We start from the raw sequence: 21,641 nt of genomic DNA on the forward strand, positions 1-21,641 counted from the left end.
GGCCTGCAAGAACTCCAGCACTGTACCAACCGGGCAGTTAACTGGGTCTAGCTGGCGGTCTCCGCACCAAGAAGTGAAAAACCTCCACTTCAAGGCGTACGGTTTCCTCGTTGAGGGAGCTCTGGATTGGAGGATGGTCTCAACAACCTCAGTTGAGAGACCAGAAGCTACTAGTTGTGCCCCCTCAGGGGCCACACCAATAACTTCCACAGCTCCGGGCGGGGGTGAAATAACATGCCCTCCGCCTGTGAGAGGAGGTCCCTCCTGACGGGGATCTCCCATGGAGAGCCGTCGGGAAGAGAAATCAGGTATGAGAACCATAATCGGCCCGGCCAGAACGGGGCTACTAACAGCAGCCGGACTCCATCCCAGCGCACTCTCTCCAGAACTCCCGGGAGCAGAGCGATCGGGGGAAAGGCGTACAGACGACACCTCGGCCACGTCTGTACCATGGCATCCAGCCCCAGTGGAGCTGAATGAGTCAGAGAGAACCAGAGGGGACAGTGCGATGTCTCTCGAGTCGCAAGCAGATTCACCTGAGCCTGCCAAATATCTCCATATCTGCTTCACCACCTCTGTATGAAGCCTCCATTACCCAGGCCTCGGCCCCTGCCTCGACAGGATGTCTGCTCCCACATTGAGATGCCCAGGAATGTGAACTGCTCTCAGCGAGAGGAGTTTGCCCTAGGTCCACACAAGGATCTGGTGCGCCAGCCTGTACAGGGGGCGCGAACGCAGACCTCCTTGATGGTTGATATAAGAGACCACCGCTGTGTTGTCGGTGCGCACCAACACATGGTGATCTCTTAGGTCCGGGAGAAAGTGTTTCAAAGCTAGAAACACGCCATCAAAGAATACTTCAGAATGACCATGGCACTCTTGTGAATTAAAAAGCCTTTATTATCAAATGGCTACATCCAATGGCTACATCCAAGAAATCTAAAAACTCTCTAAAAAAAGAGACGTGCTAGAAACACGTCAATTGATGTGCCACTGAGATGGCGTCCACTCCACAGTCAGCGGGCCGAGCGGCCACTCATGACCGCTCCCCAACCAGTGAGGGACACGTCCGTCGCTAGCGTTACATGGCGACAAGGAGCTCCCAGCACCGGGCCCTGAGACAAGAACCAAGGTTTCCTCCACTTGTATAAGGCAAATAGGCACCTCCGCGTGACCTTGAGCATGCGAAGCGGGTTTCCCCTCGGGGAGAACCCCTTGGTCTTGAGCCACCACTGTAGGGGTCTCATGTACAGCAGGCCAAAAGGTATCACGTTGGACGCAGCTGCCATCCGACCCAACAGTTTCTGGAACTGCTTGACAGTGAGTGACTGGCCTTCTATCACTCTCTTGACCGCCGTGCCTCAGCAGTAGCGGGACCGGAATCGCAAGATCACAGGCACGGACACACTCCTCGGAGCGTGCCTGGCGAGAGCGGAGCGCTTAACAGTGGGAAAAGCACAATCAGCCCCCGAGAGCCGACTGCGCGAGCTCCCCGCCCCATTAATGCTGCTCATTATAATATTAGGCATAATATGTTTGTGTAACTAATGCTTGTGCAAATGGCGAGCTCATCGACGCCCTCCGTATCAATCTCCTCTTAGAAAGACAGGTGGAGCGTTGCGCCCTCTCCCCGGGGGGGAAGGACCGCAGTGCGGGCTTCCGAAACCCCGAGAGTGGGCGCCGGATCTGGTGGTTAAGGAAGAAGATAGGGAATCGCCCGTCTACATTCCCTCCACTGGATCCATATGCAAAACCCACAAGCACAGCCGCCGCTCCGCCTCGGCGAAAGCGGGCCGGCACCGCGAGAAACGCTAGTGAAGGCCTCCCTCGAGAGCTGACTCTGCGTGCTTCGCTCCCAAGCAGACAACACAAACTGTATGTGTCCCCACCCGAAATATAGCATGGGCAGGGAGGAACACACAGCCTGAACGCTGCCTGCTCGCCCAAATGCTTCTTTTGACTGAAGCTTTGACATAATGGAGCTTATAAGTGGACAAACAACACTAAATAAGACATGTGATTCAGAGCGTGGTCATGCTGAAGGCGTTCCCGTAGCATTTCGACGCAGCTCGAGTTCCTGAAGGGGAACTAGGGCTGTCAGTTTAATGTGTTAACTTAATTAGTTATGATAAATAACGCAGTTAAAATATTTTATCGCAGTTAACACGTTGGCCCCGCCCCCTGACCTGTACGTCATCTTACATTTCATACAGTTGACTGTTGACAAATATGATGCAGGGTAAACACTCCATAAATGCAGTTATGCCATAAAATTCTAGATAGTGGTGTAAAAATGCCCCTGTATGAGTTTTTGTCTTAATATTTGTGTCATAGGATAAGCGATATCACACGAGCAGCAAGAGAAAAAATAACAAGAGTGCTTAACAGAATTGTTGTGCATCTCTGAGAAACACAGCAGTGTTTAGTTTCTGAATGATTCCGCGTTTTGAACGAATCATGTGAACCAATGATTCAATAGCCTATTCATAAAGTGAGCCGTTTACTTCATTCCTGAATGAATCAGCTGTTTGAACGAATCGAATGAATTAATGACTCATAAAGACATTTACCGCCACCTGCTGGAAGATTTAGTTTCTTATTTGGAGTATAATTTCATAAAAAAAATAAAAATAAAAAACGTTAAAAGGATAGTTCACCCAAAAAATTACAATTCTGTCATCATTTACTCATGTCCCCTCATGTCCTTTCTAACCTTTCTTTTGTGGAACATAAAAGAAGGCATTTTAAAGACTGTTGGTAACAAAGCTGTTTTGCTTTGCAGTGACTTTCATTGTATGAACACAAAATACTGAGATGTTTCTCAAATTATCTTCTTTTATGTTCCATAGTTTATGTTAGGCCATTGTAGCCTAAATGCTTATGTGTAATAAACAAATAATGGCTTTAATTTGTCTGGGTATTTCTCAGTCAAATTTAATTTGCAATTAATTAATCGACACATCATATAATTAATTAGATTAAAAATTTTAATCGACTGACAGCCCTATTAATAACATTTAAGCTCATCCATTCCTTTAATATTGAGACCATATACACTCAGAAAGGAATGTAACATGGAAAACAGTACTTTAACAGTAAAGTGTTCAATATGCTCTGTACACACACACTACTGTTCAAAAGTACAGTATTAATTTGAAAATGGAATAAAAGTCTTTACTTGCACTTTTGATCAAGTGCAAGTTTTAATTAAAAAAAGAGAAAAAACTAACTGACCCCAAACTTTTAAACAAGCTTCAAAAATAGGTCATTCAGAATGTATCACAGTTATGTCAAAACTGCCACCGCACTAACATATGACCGCCCAGATTTATCAACCCACCTTTTTCAGCATACATACTGTACTGTCCATGCATACTCAGAAATAAAGTGTTGACACCAAGCATCTATTATTATCCATTACAAGGCAAACATAAATGTAAGCCTTGCAAGGCTTATGGAATAATAAATGATAGTGGTAACGTTGCATAATAATGTAGGCTATGCATGCACTGCATGAACTTGTTTTTGGTTCCAGGTTGCTGGAAGAGTTTGTGAACCACATTGAGGAACTAAAACAGCTGGATGAAAGGATTCAAAGGAAGGTGGAGAAGTTGGAGCAGCAATGTCACCGTGAAGCCAAGGAGTTTGCCCACAAGGTCCAAGACCTGCAGAGGAGCAACCAAGTCAGTGGCTTTTACATTTTGCATTTATTTGAACCATTTGGGGAGCCATGTGCTACTTCACCATGAATTAAATTACACGTGCCTATAAATGTACTCCATTTAACCTTCACTTTCTTGTTATGCTTGTTTCAAAGGTAGCCTTCCAGCACTTCCAGGAGTTGGATGAACATATCAGTTATGTGGCCACCAAGGTATGTCATCTGGGAGATCAGCTAGAAGGTGTTAATACTCCAAGACAGAGGGCAGTGGAGGCTCAGAGACTCATGACATACTTCAACGAGTTCCTGGATGGAGAACTGCGCAGTGATGTCTTCAACAATCCTGACAAGGTCAGATTTAGAGAGACTGCCTAGTAATACTACATCTTAAGTACTCAACTTCAGAAGCCAAGAGGACCACATTCAAACCACAAATGATGCAAAGGGCTACAATTACATATTGGGCTAAGTTTTCATTGATTTTCTGTGGGGAAAAAAATTAATTTCAAGTGTAGCTACATCATTCAGAATCATGGGCATGAGCTGAGTAAATTCAGTTGTCGTGTGGCATCAGACATACAATGTTGTACATGAATGTGCCATCTTTTGAGGATAACAGTTAATTGTGTTGTAAAATGTTTGTATGGTATAGCTTCTCTTTTCCGTCATCATTTGTGGGAGATTATGCCATTTTAGCTGATGAGCTGTTTATTTATTCATAACTAGGCATGTCAGAGGCCAAAAATAAATAAATGAGAGGCCGGTTGCACCAGCTGTGGAAAGTTAGTTGCGACGTGTAGGGTCACTACATTATAACATATGCACTATTATATTAGCATAATTATGCTTATGAAGTAAATATTTATGAAAACATCAGGGTTGGAATAAAACGCAGTGATGGAATTGCATCATAAGCTCATGTGTTACCTGACAGATTTCAGTCACTTAGACATAAATGATTATGTTGACATTTACACTAGTTTAAAATTAAATCAATTTTAGTAAATAAATGTCACTTATGCTTTATATCAGTATTTATTTATTGCTCCTTACATATAGTTTTTTAATTTATTTACATATAAAATTCTTATTAAGTATCATATTTCAATGGAAACTTATTTTTACTGTTAGTTACGCAAAGAAAAAATTGAAGTTAAAATAAACTTTAACAGGATAAACTGAGATTCATTCACAATTTGAAGGCTGCTATTGGATCATTGAAGGAAAATGCTGTTATTATGCGACTGCATTACTTTACAAAGAGCTTACGGCCAACTAGCTACGTTCTTCCTTAAAGAATAGTTCACCCAAAAATGAAAGTTTTGTCATCATTTACTCACCCTCATGTTGTTTCAAACCAAGTTTCTTTCTTATGTTGAACACAAAAGAAGATACTTTGAAGAATTTTGAAGAACCAACCAGTTGTTGGTCCCTATTGACTTCCATAGTAGGGAAAAAAATACTATGGAAGTCAGTGGGGACCAGGAACTGTTTGATTACCAGCATTCTTCAAAATATCTTTTTATGTTCAATGTAAGAAAGAAACTCATACAGGTTTGGAACGACATGAGGGTGAGTAAATGATGACAAAATCTCTTTAAGAACTAAATGGTGCAACAGAATTAAGTACAGACATATTTGCAAACTAGCTAGTAGTTACTTAACCCTTAGCATGGGCTTTATGTTCCAATTTAAGTAACAACTTATGAACAGCTGGTGCAACTCTACTCATGACAGGCCAGATCCAGTTGAGTAACTGTGGGTGTATATCCATGTTGCCTATAGATATCAGATTTTTGGGGAAAACTAGACTTTCTAGACAGTGGTCCCATGTTGAAGTTGTAACCGAAGCAACTGTTGCAACAAAAGCCGATAAAATGTTGTTTGTATGCAACAGTGATGCATACTGCCATAATGGATGCCTGAGGCTAATATATGTGGCCTGCTTAGATGTTGATGTACGCCAGCTTAATTGGAAATGCCACTTTATAAATTAATCTCTCAAGTCACTCGGTAATGATGTGACCAACCCTGGGTGGCAAGTCTTACATCTTCTGATGCTATTAGCGTTAGGCCACCAACATGCTTCCAGAGAGCCATGTGGGAATATACCCGCCAGACTTTTCAATATTTCTCAAGACGTACACGCCACCAGAAGAGAAAAGAGGGGAAGTGAGAGGAGCTGCCGGTGAATAGCTGAGGGGGGGAAAGGAGGGAAGGGAAATGGAAGGAATGAAGGCTGGGTTAATCCCTGTGAAAGGGAGGGCCGGGCCCAGGCAGTGAGGAGACAAGCGCCGGTAAAACCCCCTACTGCTGGGAGACGGCTACATCACTTACATGGGATTTAGCTAATCTTAGCTGGGGGACAGATACTTAGAAAACCTCGGTGAGGAGAGCGGAAAAGGGATGGATCCACCTCACGGGAGCACAATAATGATGTTAGCTGAGGCAGGCAGGAAAAGGAGAGTGGGAACAGAGGATATGTGGACGGCAGGGCCTTTCGGATCGCCTTTTTCTTCTCCTCGTCTATCGGGTTTGAAGGGAGAGGTGGGGGGTTCTTGTCAGGGTCCTGTTTTTGCCTAGACCTCCTACCTGCCTATGGGGACAGATTATGGGAGGTGATTTACCAAGGGATTAGCTGTAGTCCATTCTTAATAGTCATGAGTAAGCGTGAGGTGTTGGTTGGGCAGCGGCTGACGGATGGGGGTTAAGGTCTGATGATGATGAGGTTCAGGTGTGCGGGTCTGAGCTAACTCTTATCATCCTCATGGTGGACAAGCAGAGTGAGGGACATACACGAGAGGGACAGATTTACCGTAAGATGATCCCCAGATTTAAGAGTGCTGCCTCTGGCCTCTGTTTGTCTGTTGAGGTGCCTGTCCTGTAGTGACCGTTTTCCCACTCTCACCATGGTCTGTTCTCATCCCAAACAGATAAAAGAAGCTGCAGACATCATTCAGAAGTTGCACCTGATCGCTCAGGAGCTGCCGTTTGATAGGTAAGCGACCTGCAGATGGATTCTAGGCCATATTGGAGTCTTGGGGAATGGTGTAATAATGTTGTGCTGTACAGGAGATCATATAAACAGCACTGATGACATGTTTAATGTGTATACTAAGTGTAACACATAGCCTTTAAAAGTATACTCCATTTAATAGTGTACTAGAGTATGCAGGCGTTCAAGACATGCACAGTAGAAAGTTTAATCTTTGTTCAGTATCTGTGCTGTTTCTCTCCAGACGTTATAACTAGAGATGTAAATTTTCGATCATTCCCATGATCAACCGGCGTTTAAATTAACGATCAATTTAATGATTAATCATTAACCTTAATACTGCAAAATGCATCTGTTGCAGTGGCATATAGTCACAGGCATGACAAGATGTGCAAATGCCAGCTTCCTCACCCGAATGAAAGAGGTTTTTAGTCTAAATAAAAGGCTAGTAGCTGGATTGTAAAATGAATAGATGTGATTATGATCATTTTATAAAATGAAGAAAGTGCGCTGTATTTACCTTTGGGGTCATTATACTTTGTTGGCTGTTTCATATCCTGTCACGGAGACCGTTGAATGCGTCTTTTTATATGGTTTCATGGTGCTCATTGTTGTACTGTATTTAAAACACATTCGCAATGTTTGCAATTGACATTATCGGCATTTAAAATAAAATAATCCCAAACGTAACTTCGGCGCGTGGGGCTGTGCCACGCGCTCAGTGAACCGCTTCCAACCACCGGCGGTGCTACGGCAAAACACACTTACTCATAGGAAACATTTTTATGGGAGCATTATCACACAAGTGAGGTACAAAGCTTTGTGTTCTGTTTTACCGGTTGGTCACGAAATTAATAGCCTTATATTTATTATTTCTTTTGCCAAATCCTCACCGTCTTACCCTCTAATTTCGCAGGTTTATTTTCATGTCATTCACTTTTAATCACTGTTTTCACATCTCTTACTGTGGTAAACATGCGGGGAGGAAATAAAAGATTTTGTGGCCATGAATTAAGAATTAGTTCCTACGACTTATTAATTAATTCCCTCATTGTAGTTAAATCATTGGTTATCTAGGGAACAAGTGAATGAAACATGGACCGTGGCCACAAATTAATAAGTCGTAGGAACGAATTAAGAAGTTGTAGGAATGAATTATATGTCCTGCTCGTGTCCTGCAGCCCTGTCAAAGCGCAGTGCCGATATGAAACAATTATCTGTGGAAATTATAATTAAACATGACAGTTACTAAATTTCTATTGCTTTCCATCTTGAAGAACTTTGTATTGTTTCTATTTTAATGTAGCCTACTTTTAAAGTTTGGATCACATTAATAGCGTAATTAGTACATTAGTGAATTATTTTCGCAAAAGGTCCTGCTCCGTCACCGTCACTCACAGCCGCTTGCACGTGTTTTGCGCACGAGTCGCACGCACCCCAAAATGAAATTGCTTAATCGACCATCTTTAATCGTTTAGACGATTAATCGTTGACATCCCTAGTTATAACCAATAATAATGTCTCGGTACTTGTTTAAACTAGAGTTGCAGGAACTCCTTAACCCTCTCACGCAAGCACTTCTCATCACTGCCCTCTATTGTTATTCCCAAGGGTGCACATAATTGGTGAGCAAGTGCACAGGTACGACCAAAATAAAAAATGCGCTGGGTAAATAAGTTCAGACTGCTCATTTGCGTACTGACATGGTTGACAGCTGTTAATGCACAATCACCATTTTAGATCGACTAACTGTTATACTGTGTAAGATTTCCATTTGAACTGAAAGCATAAATCTAGCTACTTTCACAGCAAAACGCAAAACTATGACTTTTCATTCACTGACGCTTTTCACTTGGCAGCACTAAAACCAGCAGCGCATATATTACTTCTCGGCAACCCGCCAAAAAAGCTTACTGATTTTAGGTTTGAAAATGATAATTAATACAAAAAATTAAAAGTAAAAAATTATGAAAATATTAGCATTGTATTTTTTATGTATACTATAAAATAATTGTATTTTTATTTAATTTATTTACCTGTTGTTTTTCCATCTCTTCCATTTCGACTGTGAAACAACACAGCCCAGGCTGATGTTGCCATCTTGCTAAACAAATAATTATGGCACAAAAAAATTACATTTGCACGTGCAACCTGAGAGTCCTAGAAAAATCCTACATGCGTCCTGTTTTGATGACGAAATTTATGCATGTGCACTTTATGTAAACCCTAGTGAACATCTAAAAATCAAAGTATACTTTGGGCTTAAATCTGAAATGTGCAAGTTCTGCATCAAACAGGTTTCCAAACACTTCTCCCATCTGCCTTTTGTAATATTTTAACTTCAGTTTGAAGAAAATACAACAGGCAAAATTCAAAGCAAGCAAATGTGGTAATGCATTGGCCAAAACTTTTTTATTCACATAGTTTGTTTTGACTGTGTCTGAGATCTAAGCAAAAGTTCAAACATTTTTGTTGTGATATTCTCTCACTGATCATCTGCAGTGTTTTGGACTGAAAAATTGTTTTTTTTTAATTACCTCTGTTCTTCTCTCTTTCCCATGCTTGTTTTCCTTGTTATGTCCCTATTCAGATTTTCTGATGTCAAGGCCAAGATAGCAAGTAAGCAGCAGTAGACTAAACAAGGCTACAATGTTATTTACATATCGGCTAAATATGCAGTGTTAACATAAGCCCTGTGTTTATTTGAAAGGTAAATATCATGACCTTGAGCGTCAGTTGATCCAGGAGTTCACAGCAGCTCAGCGAAGGGGAGAGATTGGGCGCATGCGTGAGGTGGCAGCAGTCCTGCTACATTTTAAGGTTTGTTGGGAGATACAGTGAAGAGCCCTTAGGATCATACTAGTTTTATTTTGGACATTGTTGTATAATGTGAAATTATTATTTCTTATCTTATTTGTTATAGGGTTATGCCCACTGTGTGGATGTCTACATCAAGCAATGCCAAGAGGTACCAGACTGAATCTGAGACTGAGACTATTTAGTGTTTCTGTTTTATTTATCTACCAAGAGTGAACTTTATCTTAGGCCCAGTGTTTGTACTGTTATGCTACCAGTGTCTTTTGGTGTTTGTAGGGAGCGTATATGCGGAATGATGTATTTGAAGACATTGCAATTCTGTGTCAGCGGGTTAATAAACAAGTTGGAGAGGTTTTCTGCAGTCCAGAGACTGTCATGGCTAAACTCATTCAGAGCATCTTTGAGAATAAGATACAGGTACGTAACACATGTACACATTAACAAATGGTATAACTGTGTTTGGTTAGGCTGTTGCTCGTGCTTTATGTAAGGGACATGAACAAATGAAATTTTGCCTGGTGGACAATTTTAAAAAAAACTGTAGATTTAAAAGTGGGACATAAGCTATATCTAGGAACCAGGTTATAGTACAAACTTGGGGAGGGCCAATAAACAACTAACCAGAACACAGTAGCTAACACTAGCAAATATCCAAGCATTATGGCTGTGAGTTTTGCACAGGCATGTACTACACACTTTTTTCTTCAGAACACATAAAAATCTGATGGCAGCTCAATTAATCTGCCTTCACACTCCAATCAGATTTTCCCATCGGTTACCATGGTTAATCACTTCAGTTAAGCATGAGCTCAGTGACTGAGCTCTGCATTCTCACAAAAACTCCCATTATAATTATAAAAGCTATCTACCCTGCACATTAAATGTCTTATTTACATCATGTTTACAGTTTGTTGATTGGTTGGCTACAATGATCAATGCTGCAAAAACATGTTGTAAATAGAAACATGGTGGTGCTTAAAGAGCGCAAACAAAAATACATGTGGGAATGGCTCATATTGTCTGTTTTATGATTTTAGGCTCATGTCAAAGAAAGACTAGATGAAACCCGCAACTCTGATGTGGAGCAATACCTCAAGAACCTCTATGACCTCTATACACGGTATCAATCAGTTTTCATTATTATTAATTATTACAATTGTTGACTTTGCTCTCATCAAACACTGTTTTTGTCTTGTCTGAATTGGTTCAAACTCTCAAATATATGTCAAATTAATGTTCTTAACTGAACACCAGCTTTGAACTGTCATAACTCATTTGTTTTTCAGGACAACGGCACTGGCTGCTAAACTCTCAGACTTTAACTTGGGCTCAGACAAGCACACGTTTCTATCTAAGCTGATAAAGAATATATTCTCCTGTTATCTGGAGAGCTACATAGACATGGAGCGACAATATCTGCAAAACCGCAGTGGCATGATTCTTCAGCGCTATTACGACTCTAAGAACCACCAAAAACGACCTGTAGGCACTGGAAGGTGAGGAAGTGTTGGTTTGTTTGGTTTTCCCATTCTTTTTCCAAAGTCACTCTGAAAACTTAGAGGTGTTTTGTCAAATACATGTCTTTGATAGATTTCTTACCATTACTGCCATCTCTTCTACACATTTTGACAGCATCCAGGAGCTAAAAGAGAGGATCAGACAACGCACTAACCTGCCTTTGGGACCCAGCATTGACACACATGGAGAGACTTTCCTCTCGCAAGAGGTTGTAGTCAACCTGCTGCAGGAAACCCGACATGCCTTTGAGAGATGCAACAAGGTATAAGAATTTTAAGCACTGCTTTAGTACAAAAACATCTCTAGGCTTTTGTTTCTGTTGGAAGTTGTGGGCTGTAAACATTAGCATGATAGACCCTCTTTCTGTTACTGTTGCAGTTGTCAGACCCAGCAGATCTACCAAAAAATGCCTTCTCCATTTTCTTGCTTTTGGTGGAGTATCTGTGTGTGGACCATATAGACTACGCCCTTGAGATTGGGCTGTCAGGTATGGTAAACACCATCTACAACACAGAACAGTTCATAATAAAATGTTGCACTAATGTAATTACAAGTTTGTCCAAATCAAGGTTATTATTGTAAACTAAACTGAACAGGTTGAAAATTTTATTTTTAAAAACTTTTCATTAAAAAATGCATTAACCAAAATAAAAAATGACTGGAAAATTATTGCAAAAATTCTGAGAATTACTACCATTTTGGAGAAAAGCCAAACACAAGATGCAAAGCCGAACACAAGGCTCAGGGCAATTAAATGAAAAAAGGTAAGGCCTGAGACATTTTTAAAAGATTGAACTTCTTTTAACTTAACATGGCTTTCTAAAATGGTTAAAAACATCCATCTAGAAAAAAACCTATATATCAGGGAATTTTCAGGTCTGGAAAAGTCATGAGAATTAATAAAATATTAAAATAATGGAAATTTATTTTGTGTATGTACTTTAGGTTATTCTAGTTATGCTCTGTTCTAACATATTTAATCAGATAGATATTGCTCTTATAGAGAGCTAAACTTGCTTGAATTTTTGATTTGTAAGCAAATTGATTTGTTGGGTGGTTCCAACCAGACAAGTTCACAAGATTGTCCGAATGATTTATTATTGCATTAGTCTGAAAAGGAATCAAAATAAGTTTTAAAAAACATTAACCAAATGATCTCCATGAACCCATGAGAAATCATAGAAATTTGTTGAGTGTGACTGTGAACTGTTATTTACAAATTAAGGGAGTCCAGATACTGTGTACAGTCTATTGCACAAAAAACATATTTTCACCCAGTCTCCTTTTATCCTTTAAAACCCCATAACTGTCACCGTCCCACCTGTGGGACGCTTGGCGCTCTTTTTTTGTTGTTGTCCTTTTTCTCTATCAAATCTTTCGTAATCATCATAAATTATATATCATTTGAAAGCTTAGAAGCCCAAGATTCATCCTGTGATCATTCATTTTCATTTTGAAATCAGACATTGCGTTACCATGGAAATGGTACTTTAAAATATTTTGGCGGTCTCCTCCCCCTTAGTGGGCAGTGTCAAGTGACATATTACAAAATGAATTACGGTCTTTTAGAATCAAACCTTTTTATAATCTTGACAAAAAAACATATCATTGGAAAGGTCTGAGTCTCAGGATTCCATATATGGTGGTTATATTTGAGATAGAAGTAATATTGACAGAGAAATGTAGACATTTGTGACAGAAAAATGCATTAAAAAAATTCAATGGAGTTTGGATGGCACCCGGTGGCTGTTTGTGGTATAACGCCCTAAATAAAATCTCACAGGAACCTCAATTTTTTTTCATATCAACTTCAAATTTGGAACATAACTTATTTAGACATGAGGCTTTAATTTTATACCAATTTTAGAGTAAAACCTGTTATGTAAAATATTTATTAAATATAAAATTAAATTAATATAGTGCATTTTATTTACAGTAAATTTAAACTTCTATAACGTTTTGATACTTTAATTTTTTGGAAAAAACAATACTTTTGCAATAATCTGCTGATTTTCTTCTTTAAAAAGAGACCAACCTTAGGTATGTATTCCAAAGTGTTTATAAATTACAACAATTTAAGTTTGGATAGTGCACTTTCATGCCTATTTTAAAAAATGGGGGGTGACAGTTAAGGGGTTTAATATAAAAACTAAATTAAAAACTATAATGTACTGGAAAAACATGAAAAATGTAAAGCTATTACAGCCTTGGTTTAAATGAGTTTGAAGTAAAATTGACACACAATGATCTAAAAAATGTTTTCTTTTTAGTGCAACATAATGAAAACCAAATGAAACTCATTAGATGTGTAATTCATTTACATGTAATTCTACAAAAATATTTTTTTACAGAGTGCCTGGTTTGTGCAGTTTAGTTTAGTCTTGTCAGCTAGTCATGGGTCACATGGTTTATGTTGAGGTTGTTCTATACATGGCGACCACAGGAAGAAGATTCCTTAATCCCCAAGTGTGTTCCGGTGTAGCTGTGCGCCATTGGGTTTATGTACTAAACTATTATTATGTGTAAGTGAACCGTAGTGCTTTGCGTTCACAAAAATCAAACCAAAAGAGGCAATGAGAGTTCATTTGAAATTTCTCACTACAACATTGTGATTCTGTTCAAGAGTTAAATATGATCATTGTTACATGACTTGAAAGAAGTGTTGGTTCCACCTCTAATCAAACACATCAAATCAAATTAATGAATCTGAAATGGACTTCACATGCCAATACTTTCATTTTTGTCTTTTGACTTGCACAGCCATCCCATCTGCGGATGCCAAAAATGCCAACCTTTACTTTTTGGATGTGGTTCAGCAGGCCAACACAATCTTTCACCTCTTTGACAAGCAGTTTAACGATCATCTTATGCCTCTTATTAGGTAAGTTTGACCGACTTTGTTTCACTACCGTCTGTCTCTTTGCTTTTGCTTCTGCAACCGCTGGCTGGTGTCTTTACCATTACATTTGTTTGAACTCTAACCCCTGTAGCTCCTCTCCTAAGCTGACGGAGTGCCTGCACAAGAAGAAAGAGGTGATTGAACAGATGGAGGTGAAGCTGGACACCGGGATTGATCGGTTGGTTCAAAACTTCAGAAAACTCTGTTTAATGGAACTGTAGCGAATCAGCTCAAAGGGGAAATATGAATAATTAATCATAAACTTTGTCTAAATCAAAGTGTATCTTTGACAACTTCATTGCCATTAAATGCAGTTTCTGTGACCTTTTCTTATGTTTCCTTGTTTTTAGGACACTAAATTGCATGATAGGCCAGATGAAGCACATCCTGGCGACTGAACAGAAGAAAACAGACTTCAAGCCAGAAGATGAGAACAATGTCATGATACAGTACACTACAGTAAGAACTTGTACTCTATAATAATTGTCTTGTGAATCTTACATTAGCGCAATGAAAAGGTTCTCTGAATAACATTAACATACTTGAGAAGTATTTTTAGTATTAGTAGCCATATTCTGCCTGATCTTTCCTGTGCTCTTTCTTCAAGGCGTGCTCAAAGGTGTGTGCCTATGTGAGCAAGCAAGTGGAGCGTGTGCGACGGTCCATGGATGGTAAAAATGTGGACACGGTTTTGACTGAGCTGGGAGTGCGGTTCCATAGGCTGATCCACGAGCACCTGCAGCAGTTCAGCTACAGCTCCATGGGTGGTATGCTAGCCATCTGTGATGTGGCAGAATACCGCCGCTCCGCCAAAGATTTCAGGGTAAGGAAAGGTCGAAGGTCTTATTTTTGCAACCTCGTGGCATTATGTAATTTTTTTTTGTAATTCTATCAATTACTCATCCTAATGTTATTCCAAACCTGACTTTCATCTATCTTCGAAACACAAATTTTTACACATATTTTTTTACAAAACCTGAGAGATTTCTGTCCCTCCATTGAATATCCATTTCCCCAAAAATTAATGCTTCAAAAGATTCGTAAAGACATTGTAAAAAATAAATAATTTTAATCTTGCAGTTTAATCAAAGTCTTTTGAAGAGACATGATTACTTGAATAGGAGATCTGGAAAGATTTAATTTAGGCTTTTATTCACGTATAAGCATTGATTTGTGCACATATATAGAGCTTATCAAATACAGTAAAAGCTCAACTGTAAGTGCTTGACATGCACCAACCTTATTGGTTCTAATGGAAGCTCAAACATGATTGCGTGGCACGAAAGAACAAACAACTTTGGTTTTGTATTATAACCAGATCCATCTGGGAAGGTTTTTCACGTCTTATGCATAGATTATGAGAGGAAAATCTGAATTTAAATTAATTTATATATGGTAAAATGAGATAGAAGGCTCTAAATATTTTACTTTATTGATTACAAATTTAAACAGTATACTCTTTTTCTATAGCGGATTTCATGTGTGGTGATGCCTTAATTATATATATATATATATATATATATACACAGTGCTGCTTGAAAGTTTGTGATTCTTTTAGAATTTTCTATATTTCTGCATAAATATGACCCAAAACACTATCAGATTTTCCTGAAAGTAGACAAGGAGAACCCAATCAAACAAATGAGACAAAAAATATTTTCTTGAAAAATGATCCAGTATTACATATCTGTGAGTGTCAAAAGTATGTAAATCTCTAGGATTAGCAGTTAATTTGAAGGTGAAATTAGAGTCCATCTGTTCAGAGGTGTTTTTAATCAGTGAGATGACTATCAGGTGTCAGTGCATGTCCTGTTTTATTTAAAGAACAGGGATCTATCAAAGTTTGATCATGTTTGTGGAAGTGTATCATGGCATGAACAAAGGAGATCTCTGAGGACCTCAGAAAAAGAGTTGCTGTTGCTCATCAGGCTAGAAAAGTTTGCAAAGCCATCTCTAAAGTGTTTGGACTCCACAAATCTACAGATTGTGTACAAATGGAGGAAACTCAAGAGGTTGCAAAGGAACCCAGGGTAACTTCTAAGCAACTAAAGGTCTTTCTCACATTGGCTGATGTTAATGTTTATGAGTCCACCATCAGGAGAACACTGAACAACCATGGTGTGCATGACAAGAGTTGCAAGGAGAAAGCCACTCCTCTCCAAAAAGAACAGTGCTGCCCGTCTGCATGTCTGTCTGTCATGTGGACAAGCCATAGGGTTATTGGAGAAATGTTTTGTGGACAGATGAGACCAAAATGAAACTTTTTGGTTTAAAGGGGTCATATGATGTTGCTAAAAAGAGCATTATTTTGTGTATTTGGTGTAATGAAATGTGTTTATGCGGTTTAAGGTTCAAAAAACACATTATTTTCCACATACTGTACATTATTGTCTCTCCTCTATGCCCCGCCTGTGTTCTGTTTGGAGAAAAGAACAGACTGCATTCAAGCATAAGAATCTTAAACCATCTGTGAAACATGGTGGTGGTCGTATCATAGTTTGGCCCTGTTTTGCTGCTTCTGGGCCAGGATGGCTAGCCATCATTGATGGAACAATGATTTCTGAAATATACCACTAAGTTCTGGAGGAAAATGTCAGGACATCTGTTTGGAGAACTGAATCTGAAGAGAAAGTGGGCCATGCAGCAAGACAACGACCACAAGCACACAAGTCATTCCACACAAGAATGGTTAAAAAGAATAAAGTTAATGTTTTGGACTGGCCTATTCAAAGTCCGGACCATCCAATTGAAATGTTGTGGAAGGACCTGAAGCAAGCGGTTCATAGGAGGAAACCCACCAACATCACAGAGTTGAAGTGGTTCTGTACTGAGGAATGGGCTAAAATTCCTACAAGCCGTTCGTTGTTAATGACTGATCAGCAGTTACAAGAAACATTTAGCTGCAGTTATTGCTGGAAAAGGGGGTCACACCAAATACTGAAAGCAAAGATTCACATATTTTTGCCACTCACAGATATGTAACACTGGATCATTTCTCTCAATTAATAAATGACAAAGTATATATTTTTTTCTCGTTTGTTTGATTGGCTTCTCTTTGTCTACTTTCAGGACTTGTGTGAAAATCTGATGATGTTTTGGGTCATATTAATCCAGAAATATAGAAAATTCTAAAGGGTTCATAAACTTTCAAGCACCAAGAGGTTATAATGTTTATTTGTTAATGGTTCTTGGCCAAAAATATATGCAACTAATTACTAAAAACAGTTTTTGCTTCTTAATATTTTGTGTAAATTGGTTACACAAACATTCATTTAATACTTTTAGATTAAAAAAATTAATTAATTAATTAATTAAAGAAATGAATAGTTTTATTTAGCAGGGATTCATTAGACATTATAAAATGTTGGAAAAGATTTCTTTTTCAAATAATTGCTATTCTTTTAAATCTGAAAAAAAAATTGTTTGTTTGTTTGTTTTTTTAATTAAAGAGAATTCAAATTACCAATAATGAGAGAAATTAATCCGTTTCTCCTCTGCAACCAACCAGCAATGAAACTTCTTGCTTAGGAAATAGTCAACCTCTGCAGGAAAGTCAATATTTATGTGTGTGGTGTTAATGAACAGCATTGTGAATTATTTTCATTGATAAATGGATAATTTCAACCGTTTTTACTTTTCCAAATATAAGCACAAAAGTGTTAAGACTAACAGCTGCATGAAAATCCTCCACAGGTTCCTCTTGTGCTCCAGCTCTTCGACACGCTTCATGCTCTGTGTAACCTCCTGGTTGTTGCCCCGGACAACCTCAAACAGGTGTGCTCTGGAGAGCAGCTGACCAACCTTGACAGGAACCTCCTCCACGCTTTCGTCCAACTGAGAGTAGACTATCGCTCAGCCCGACTGGGACGGCATTTCAGCTAATGACTGGCAGGGCTGCCCAATTACCGCACAGCCGGCAGAACTGCCGTCCGTTCAGAGCTGCGAGAAACACAAGTGGCCAATCTTGAGTGACTTTTGAACTGTCTTTGTCTGTGATTCAGTGTGGAAATTAAACTTTGTGTTAAACGAACAAAAGAGCAACTGTTTCCAAGCCCAACACTTCCCAGGTTGCTCAATTTTAAGTTGCGTGTTTTGTTCTATATGCAGGTTTTAATAAAGCGTAGTGTTTTGCTCATATTTTGTTTATGATATAATTTTAAAAGAATATATAATGAGGGTAGAGGGCTGTTTTGTACATTTTCCCCTGTGTCTTCTGCTTCTAATAGAGAGAGGATGATCATCTCAGATAGATGAACTGAGGTGGGCCACTCGAATGATTCTGCCACTGGACTTGGGTGGTCAAGAGACTCATTTTTTATTTGCTTTTATTTTGATTGTGCCAAATCCATCCTCTGTGGCTCTACTTGGAAGAAAGGGGTGGTTCTGCACGCTGCTTTGGATCAGTGAGTTTGTCCAGCTCATTTCACTCAGGCTCTTGTGCACATATAGGGCTTCAAAGAGAAGACAATTACTGTTTTGAGCTGAACAATGCAGGTGTTATACAAATGTAGCCATGCTTTGAAAGGTAATTTTGTTCTAAAATAATTTCATACTCGTAAAATACCATCTTCAATGGTTTTAAACATGAGTGCATTAATTTTAAGATTCATTTAGAGATGTTTGAGGCTGAATTATGTCAAAAAATAACAATATGCTGCCCTGCAACCTGCAAAGCTGACCTTTCCAATGCTCAAATTTAACTTCATACATGAACAACAGTTATTTTGGAGATGTAAATGAAAAATATTGCATCTGTGCTAACAACCTGCTGCTTACTAAAATTGAAGTAAAATTTGCATATATAGATATAGCATTAACATAATTAATAAAAAATACACGAGGCAAGCCACATTGATAGTTGTATGAGGTTTCTAAGGGCTCAGGTCACATACTATTGTTTTAATTTTTCTTAAGGATTGATGATCTGATTCTCAATTAGGACTTTACTTTTTTAATTCTGATATCTATGGATATTCTGAAGCTCAGTGATTAGAAATGTGGGTGTTACCACCAGTCACAAACCCTTAATCCAAGACACTTTCATCTGACAGGGATGTGTTGAATGCAGTAATGTCATATGACTAGTTTAACCCTTAACCTCTGATGAAGAGGCAGGGGTCAAGATCTTTGACCTCTAGGAATGACCTAGGTGTTAGACTGTTAGAAAGGATTGGATGGTCTGATTCTTGATTCCGTTATACTGTACTGATTTCAAAAATGAATTTGTCAAAATGATGCTATATGAGCTGATTCGTGTGTACAAGCTGCTCATTATAATCAATTATTTCCCAAAATAAAATGTGTGAAACAATGTGACGTTTTATTGAGGGTGGTTCCAATGCCAGATGGTTTTTAGGCTACTATTATGCAGTACATTTTCATTTCTAAATCATATCTTAATAAATTAGATAAAACATTGTCCAAAATATAATTAAATAATAAAGTGAACATATGGGTGAATTTAAAATAATTTCACTACTTTGGTTTGAGCAGATGTTGCCATTTTTGCATTTTTTTTCCCCCAGCCATGTGTTCTGGGAATATTGTTTTAATTGGTAATCAGTAAATTTTTTATATAAAAGAAGTCTATTTTTCAATTTTGAATAAAAGCATGATTTCAAAAATGACTAACATCACATTCAGAGATGTCATATGAATATTGTTGAGTCATTCTATAATTAGGGGTACATGTCATGTCTATGGACTCTTATTATCAATTTTACAAATTTTTCAATAACTTTTCACTTCAAACAATGATCACTTTTATATCAGGGGACATTTATAATTCATTTAATACAAAAATTCAACAGATATCCATCTTTTATCTTGCAAAAATGGCATATTCTTTACTGGAATTTGCTGTTTTTGTGCAGTCCAATTTGGTAAATGTGAGGTTTTGCTCTTCAGATTAGCTCTAAAATGCATGTTTCTGTATATATTTCTTATAAATATTTGTCCAAAATAATCATTAAATTATGAGAAAGGTGTTTTAAAAAATATTTTGCTCCTACATCTACATTAAATCATCCATTTTGTGTATGTCCGAGAAATCAGTGTCAACTGTGTTACTCCCTATAAAACCCCCTATAAATCAACAATGGTTTGTTCCAAAGTCACATGTCCAACATCAGTGATGTATTTTCCTTTTTTTGGAGGGAAATTTGAAGACTTCTCCTCTTCAATATTTTATCTAGATTATTGTCTGCACATAGAGTAGATTAATTGACTGTCAACTGTGTTATCAACATGTTCTGGTGAACTTGCGTCACATGTTATATTTATGAATATGTAGAGAAAGAATATAAAAACAAAAGTTAATCAAGGTCATGTACTAACTATTCCAAGGTCAGCAGTTTGCACAAGACCCTATTAGTGGCTGAAATGTCAACTGTGTTACCCGTCAACTGTAACAGTTGACAAGGATTAACACAGTTGACAATGTTGGCAATTCAGTGTCAATTTATGCTCCCACTGAGTGTTGTTGATAAAAATAAATATTCACAAACTATTGTCATTACACAGAAATTACATAGGAATTGCCTAAAACCATGGAAAACAATGGATAAACTTAACTGATCTAATCACGGCCACAATTTCTATGAACTCCATATCCATAATATTATATACACATTATATTCACATTTGTCAAGGGTTAAAAAGCATTCAGAATTCCTCATGATTGACATAAACCTATATAATATTATAGATTTGGCATATATCTATTTCTGCTTAGTCATGACTGATAAAGTGTTATGATGTTATTGTATAAGTCCTTACAACTTGAAGTGTCATGATGCTTTATAAAACTTAATTTACCTTTATAATAATATAATATATTCATTAACGTTATAATATATATTATAATGTGTGTGTTTAAAATGCTTTATGGATACTAAGTTCATTCTTACCTGTCAACTGTGTTACTTTGTCAACTGTGTTATGTGTGGTTTTTATGTTATAAATCTTTTAAATGTGAACTAATCCGTCAGAAAAAAAGATGGGGATATCTCTGGAGATGGATGACTTTGGTAAGGATGGTGAATAACACTAAATTCAGCATACTGTGGATTTATGTTAAAGAAAAGTATCATCCTTCATGGTGAACTAATCCGTCAAAAAAAAAGATGGGGACATCTCTGGAGATGGATGACTTTGGTAAGGATGGTGAATAACACTAAATTCAGCATACTGTGGATTTATGTTAAAGAAAAGTATCATCCTTCATGCAGCATCCCACAGTACGCCCATTATAAAGCCCCAAATTCATATTTTCAAATCAGTTAGACAGATAACCTCAAAAACTCTGGTGAATAGACTACCCTATTAGTGGCTGAAATGTCAACTGTGTTACCCGTCAACTGTAACAGTTGACAAGGATTAACACAGTTGACAATGTTGGCAATTCAGTGTCAATTTATGCTCCCACTGAGTGTTGCTGATAAAAATAAATATTCACAAACTATTGTCATTACACAGAAATTACATGGGGATTGCCTAAAACCATGGAAAACAATGGATAAACTTAACTGATCTAATCACGGCCACAATTTCTATGAACTCCATATCCATAATATTATATACACATTATATTCACATTTGTCAAGGGTTAAAAAGCATTCAGAATTCCTCATGATTGACATAAACCTATATAATATTATAGATTTGGCATATATCTATTTCTGCTTAGTCATGACTGATAAAGTGTTATGATGTTATTGTATAAGTCCTTACAACTTGAAGTGTCATGATGC

The 21,641-nt window shown here is 38.1% G+C and overlaps 1 protein-coding gene across 1 annotated transcript in view; it reads left to right on the plus strand.

Annotated features, from left to right (window-relative positions):
- The window catches only part of exoc5 (exocyst complex component 5), a 28,249-nt gene extending 9,048 nt beyond the window's left edge, over positions 1–19,201 (plus strand). The window contains exons 3-18 of the mRNA XM_016551275.1: positions 3,536–3,683; positions 3,818–4,012; positions 6,595–6,659; positions 9,247–9,275; positions 9,367–9,476; positions 9,580–9,624; positions 9,750–9,890; positions 10,511–10,593; positions 10,760–10,969; positions 11,106–11,253; positions 11,370–11,478; positions 13,752–13,872; positions 13,982–14,068; positions 14,241–14,349; positions 14,498–14,713; positions 17,584–19,201. Of these exons, the coding sequence (XP_016406761.1) occupies positions 3,536–3,683; positions 3,818–4,012; positions 6,595–6,659; positions 9,247–9,275; positions 9,367–9,476; positions 9,580–9,624; positions 9,750–9,890; positions 10,511–10,593; positions 10,760–10,969; positions 11,106–11,253; positions 11,370–11,478; positions 13,752–13,872; positions 13,982–14,068; positions 14,241–14,349; positions 14,498–14,713; positions 17,584–17,772 (2,005 nt within the window). The 3' untranslated portion in view covers positions 17,773–19,201. The remainder of the gene's footprint in view (positions 1–3,535; positions 3,684–3,817; positions 4,013–6,594; positions 6,660–9,246; positions 9,276–9,366; positions 9,477–9,579; positions 9,625–9,749; positions 9,891–10,510; positions 10,594–10,759; positions 10,970–11,105; positions 11,254–11,369; positions 11,479–13,751; positions 13,873–13,981; positions 14,069–14,240; positions 14,350–14,497; positions 14,714–17,583) is intronic.
- Positions 19,202–21,641: the final 2,440 nt, after the last annotated feature.

Source organism: Sinocyclocheilus rhinocerous, unplaced genomic scaffold (assembly GCF_001515625.1).
Source record: "Sinocyclocheilus rhinocerous isolate Xijiao unplaced genomic scaffold, SAMN03320098_v1.1 scaffold495, whole genome shotgun sequence".
NCBI lineage: Eukaryota > Metazoa > Chordata > Actinopteri > Cypriniformes > Cyprinidae > Sinocyclocheilus > Sinocyclocheilus rhinocerous.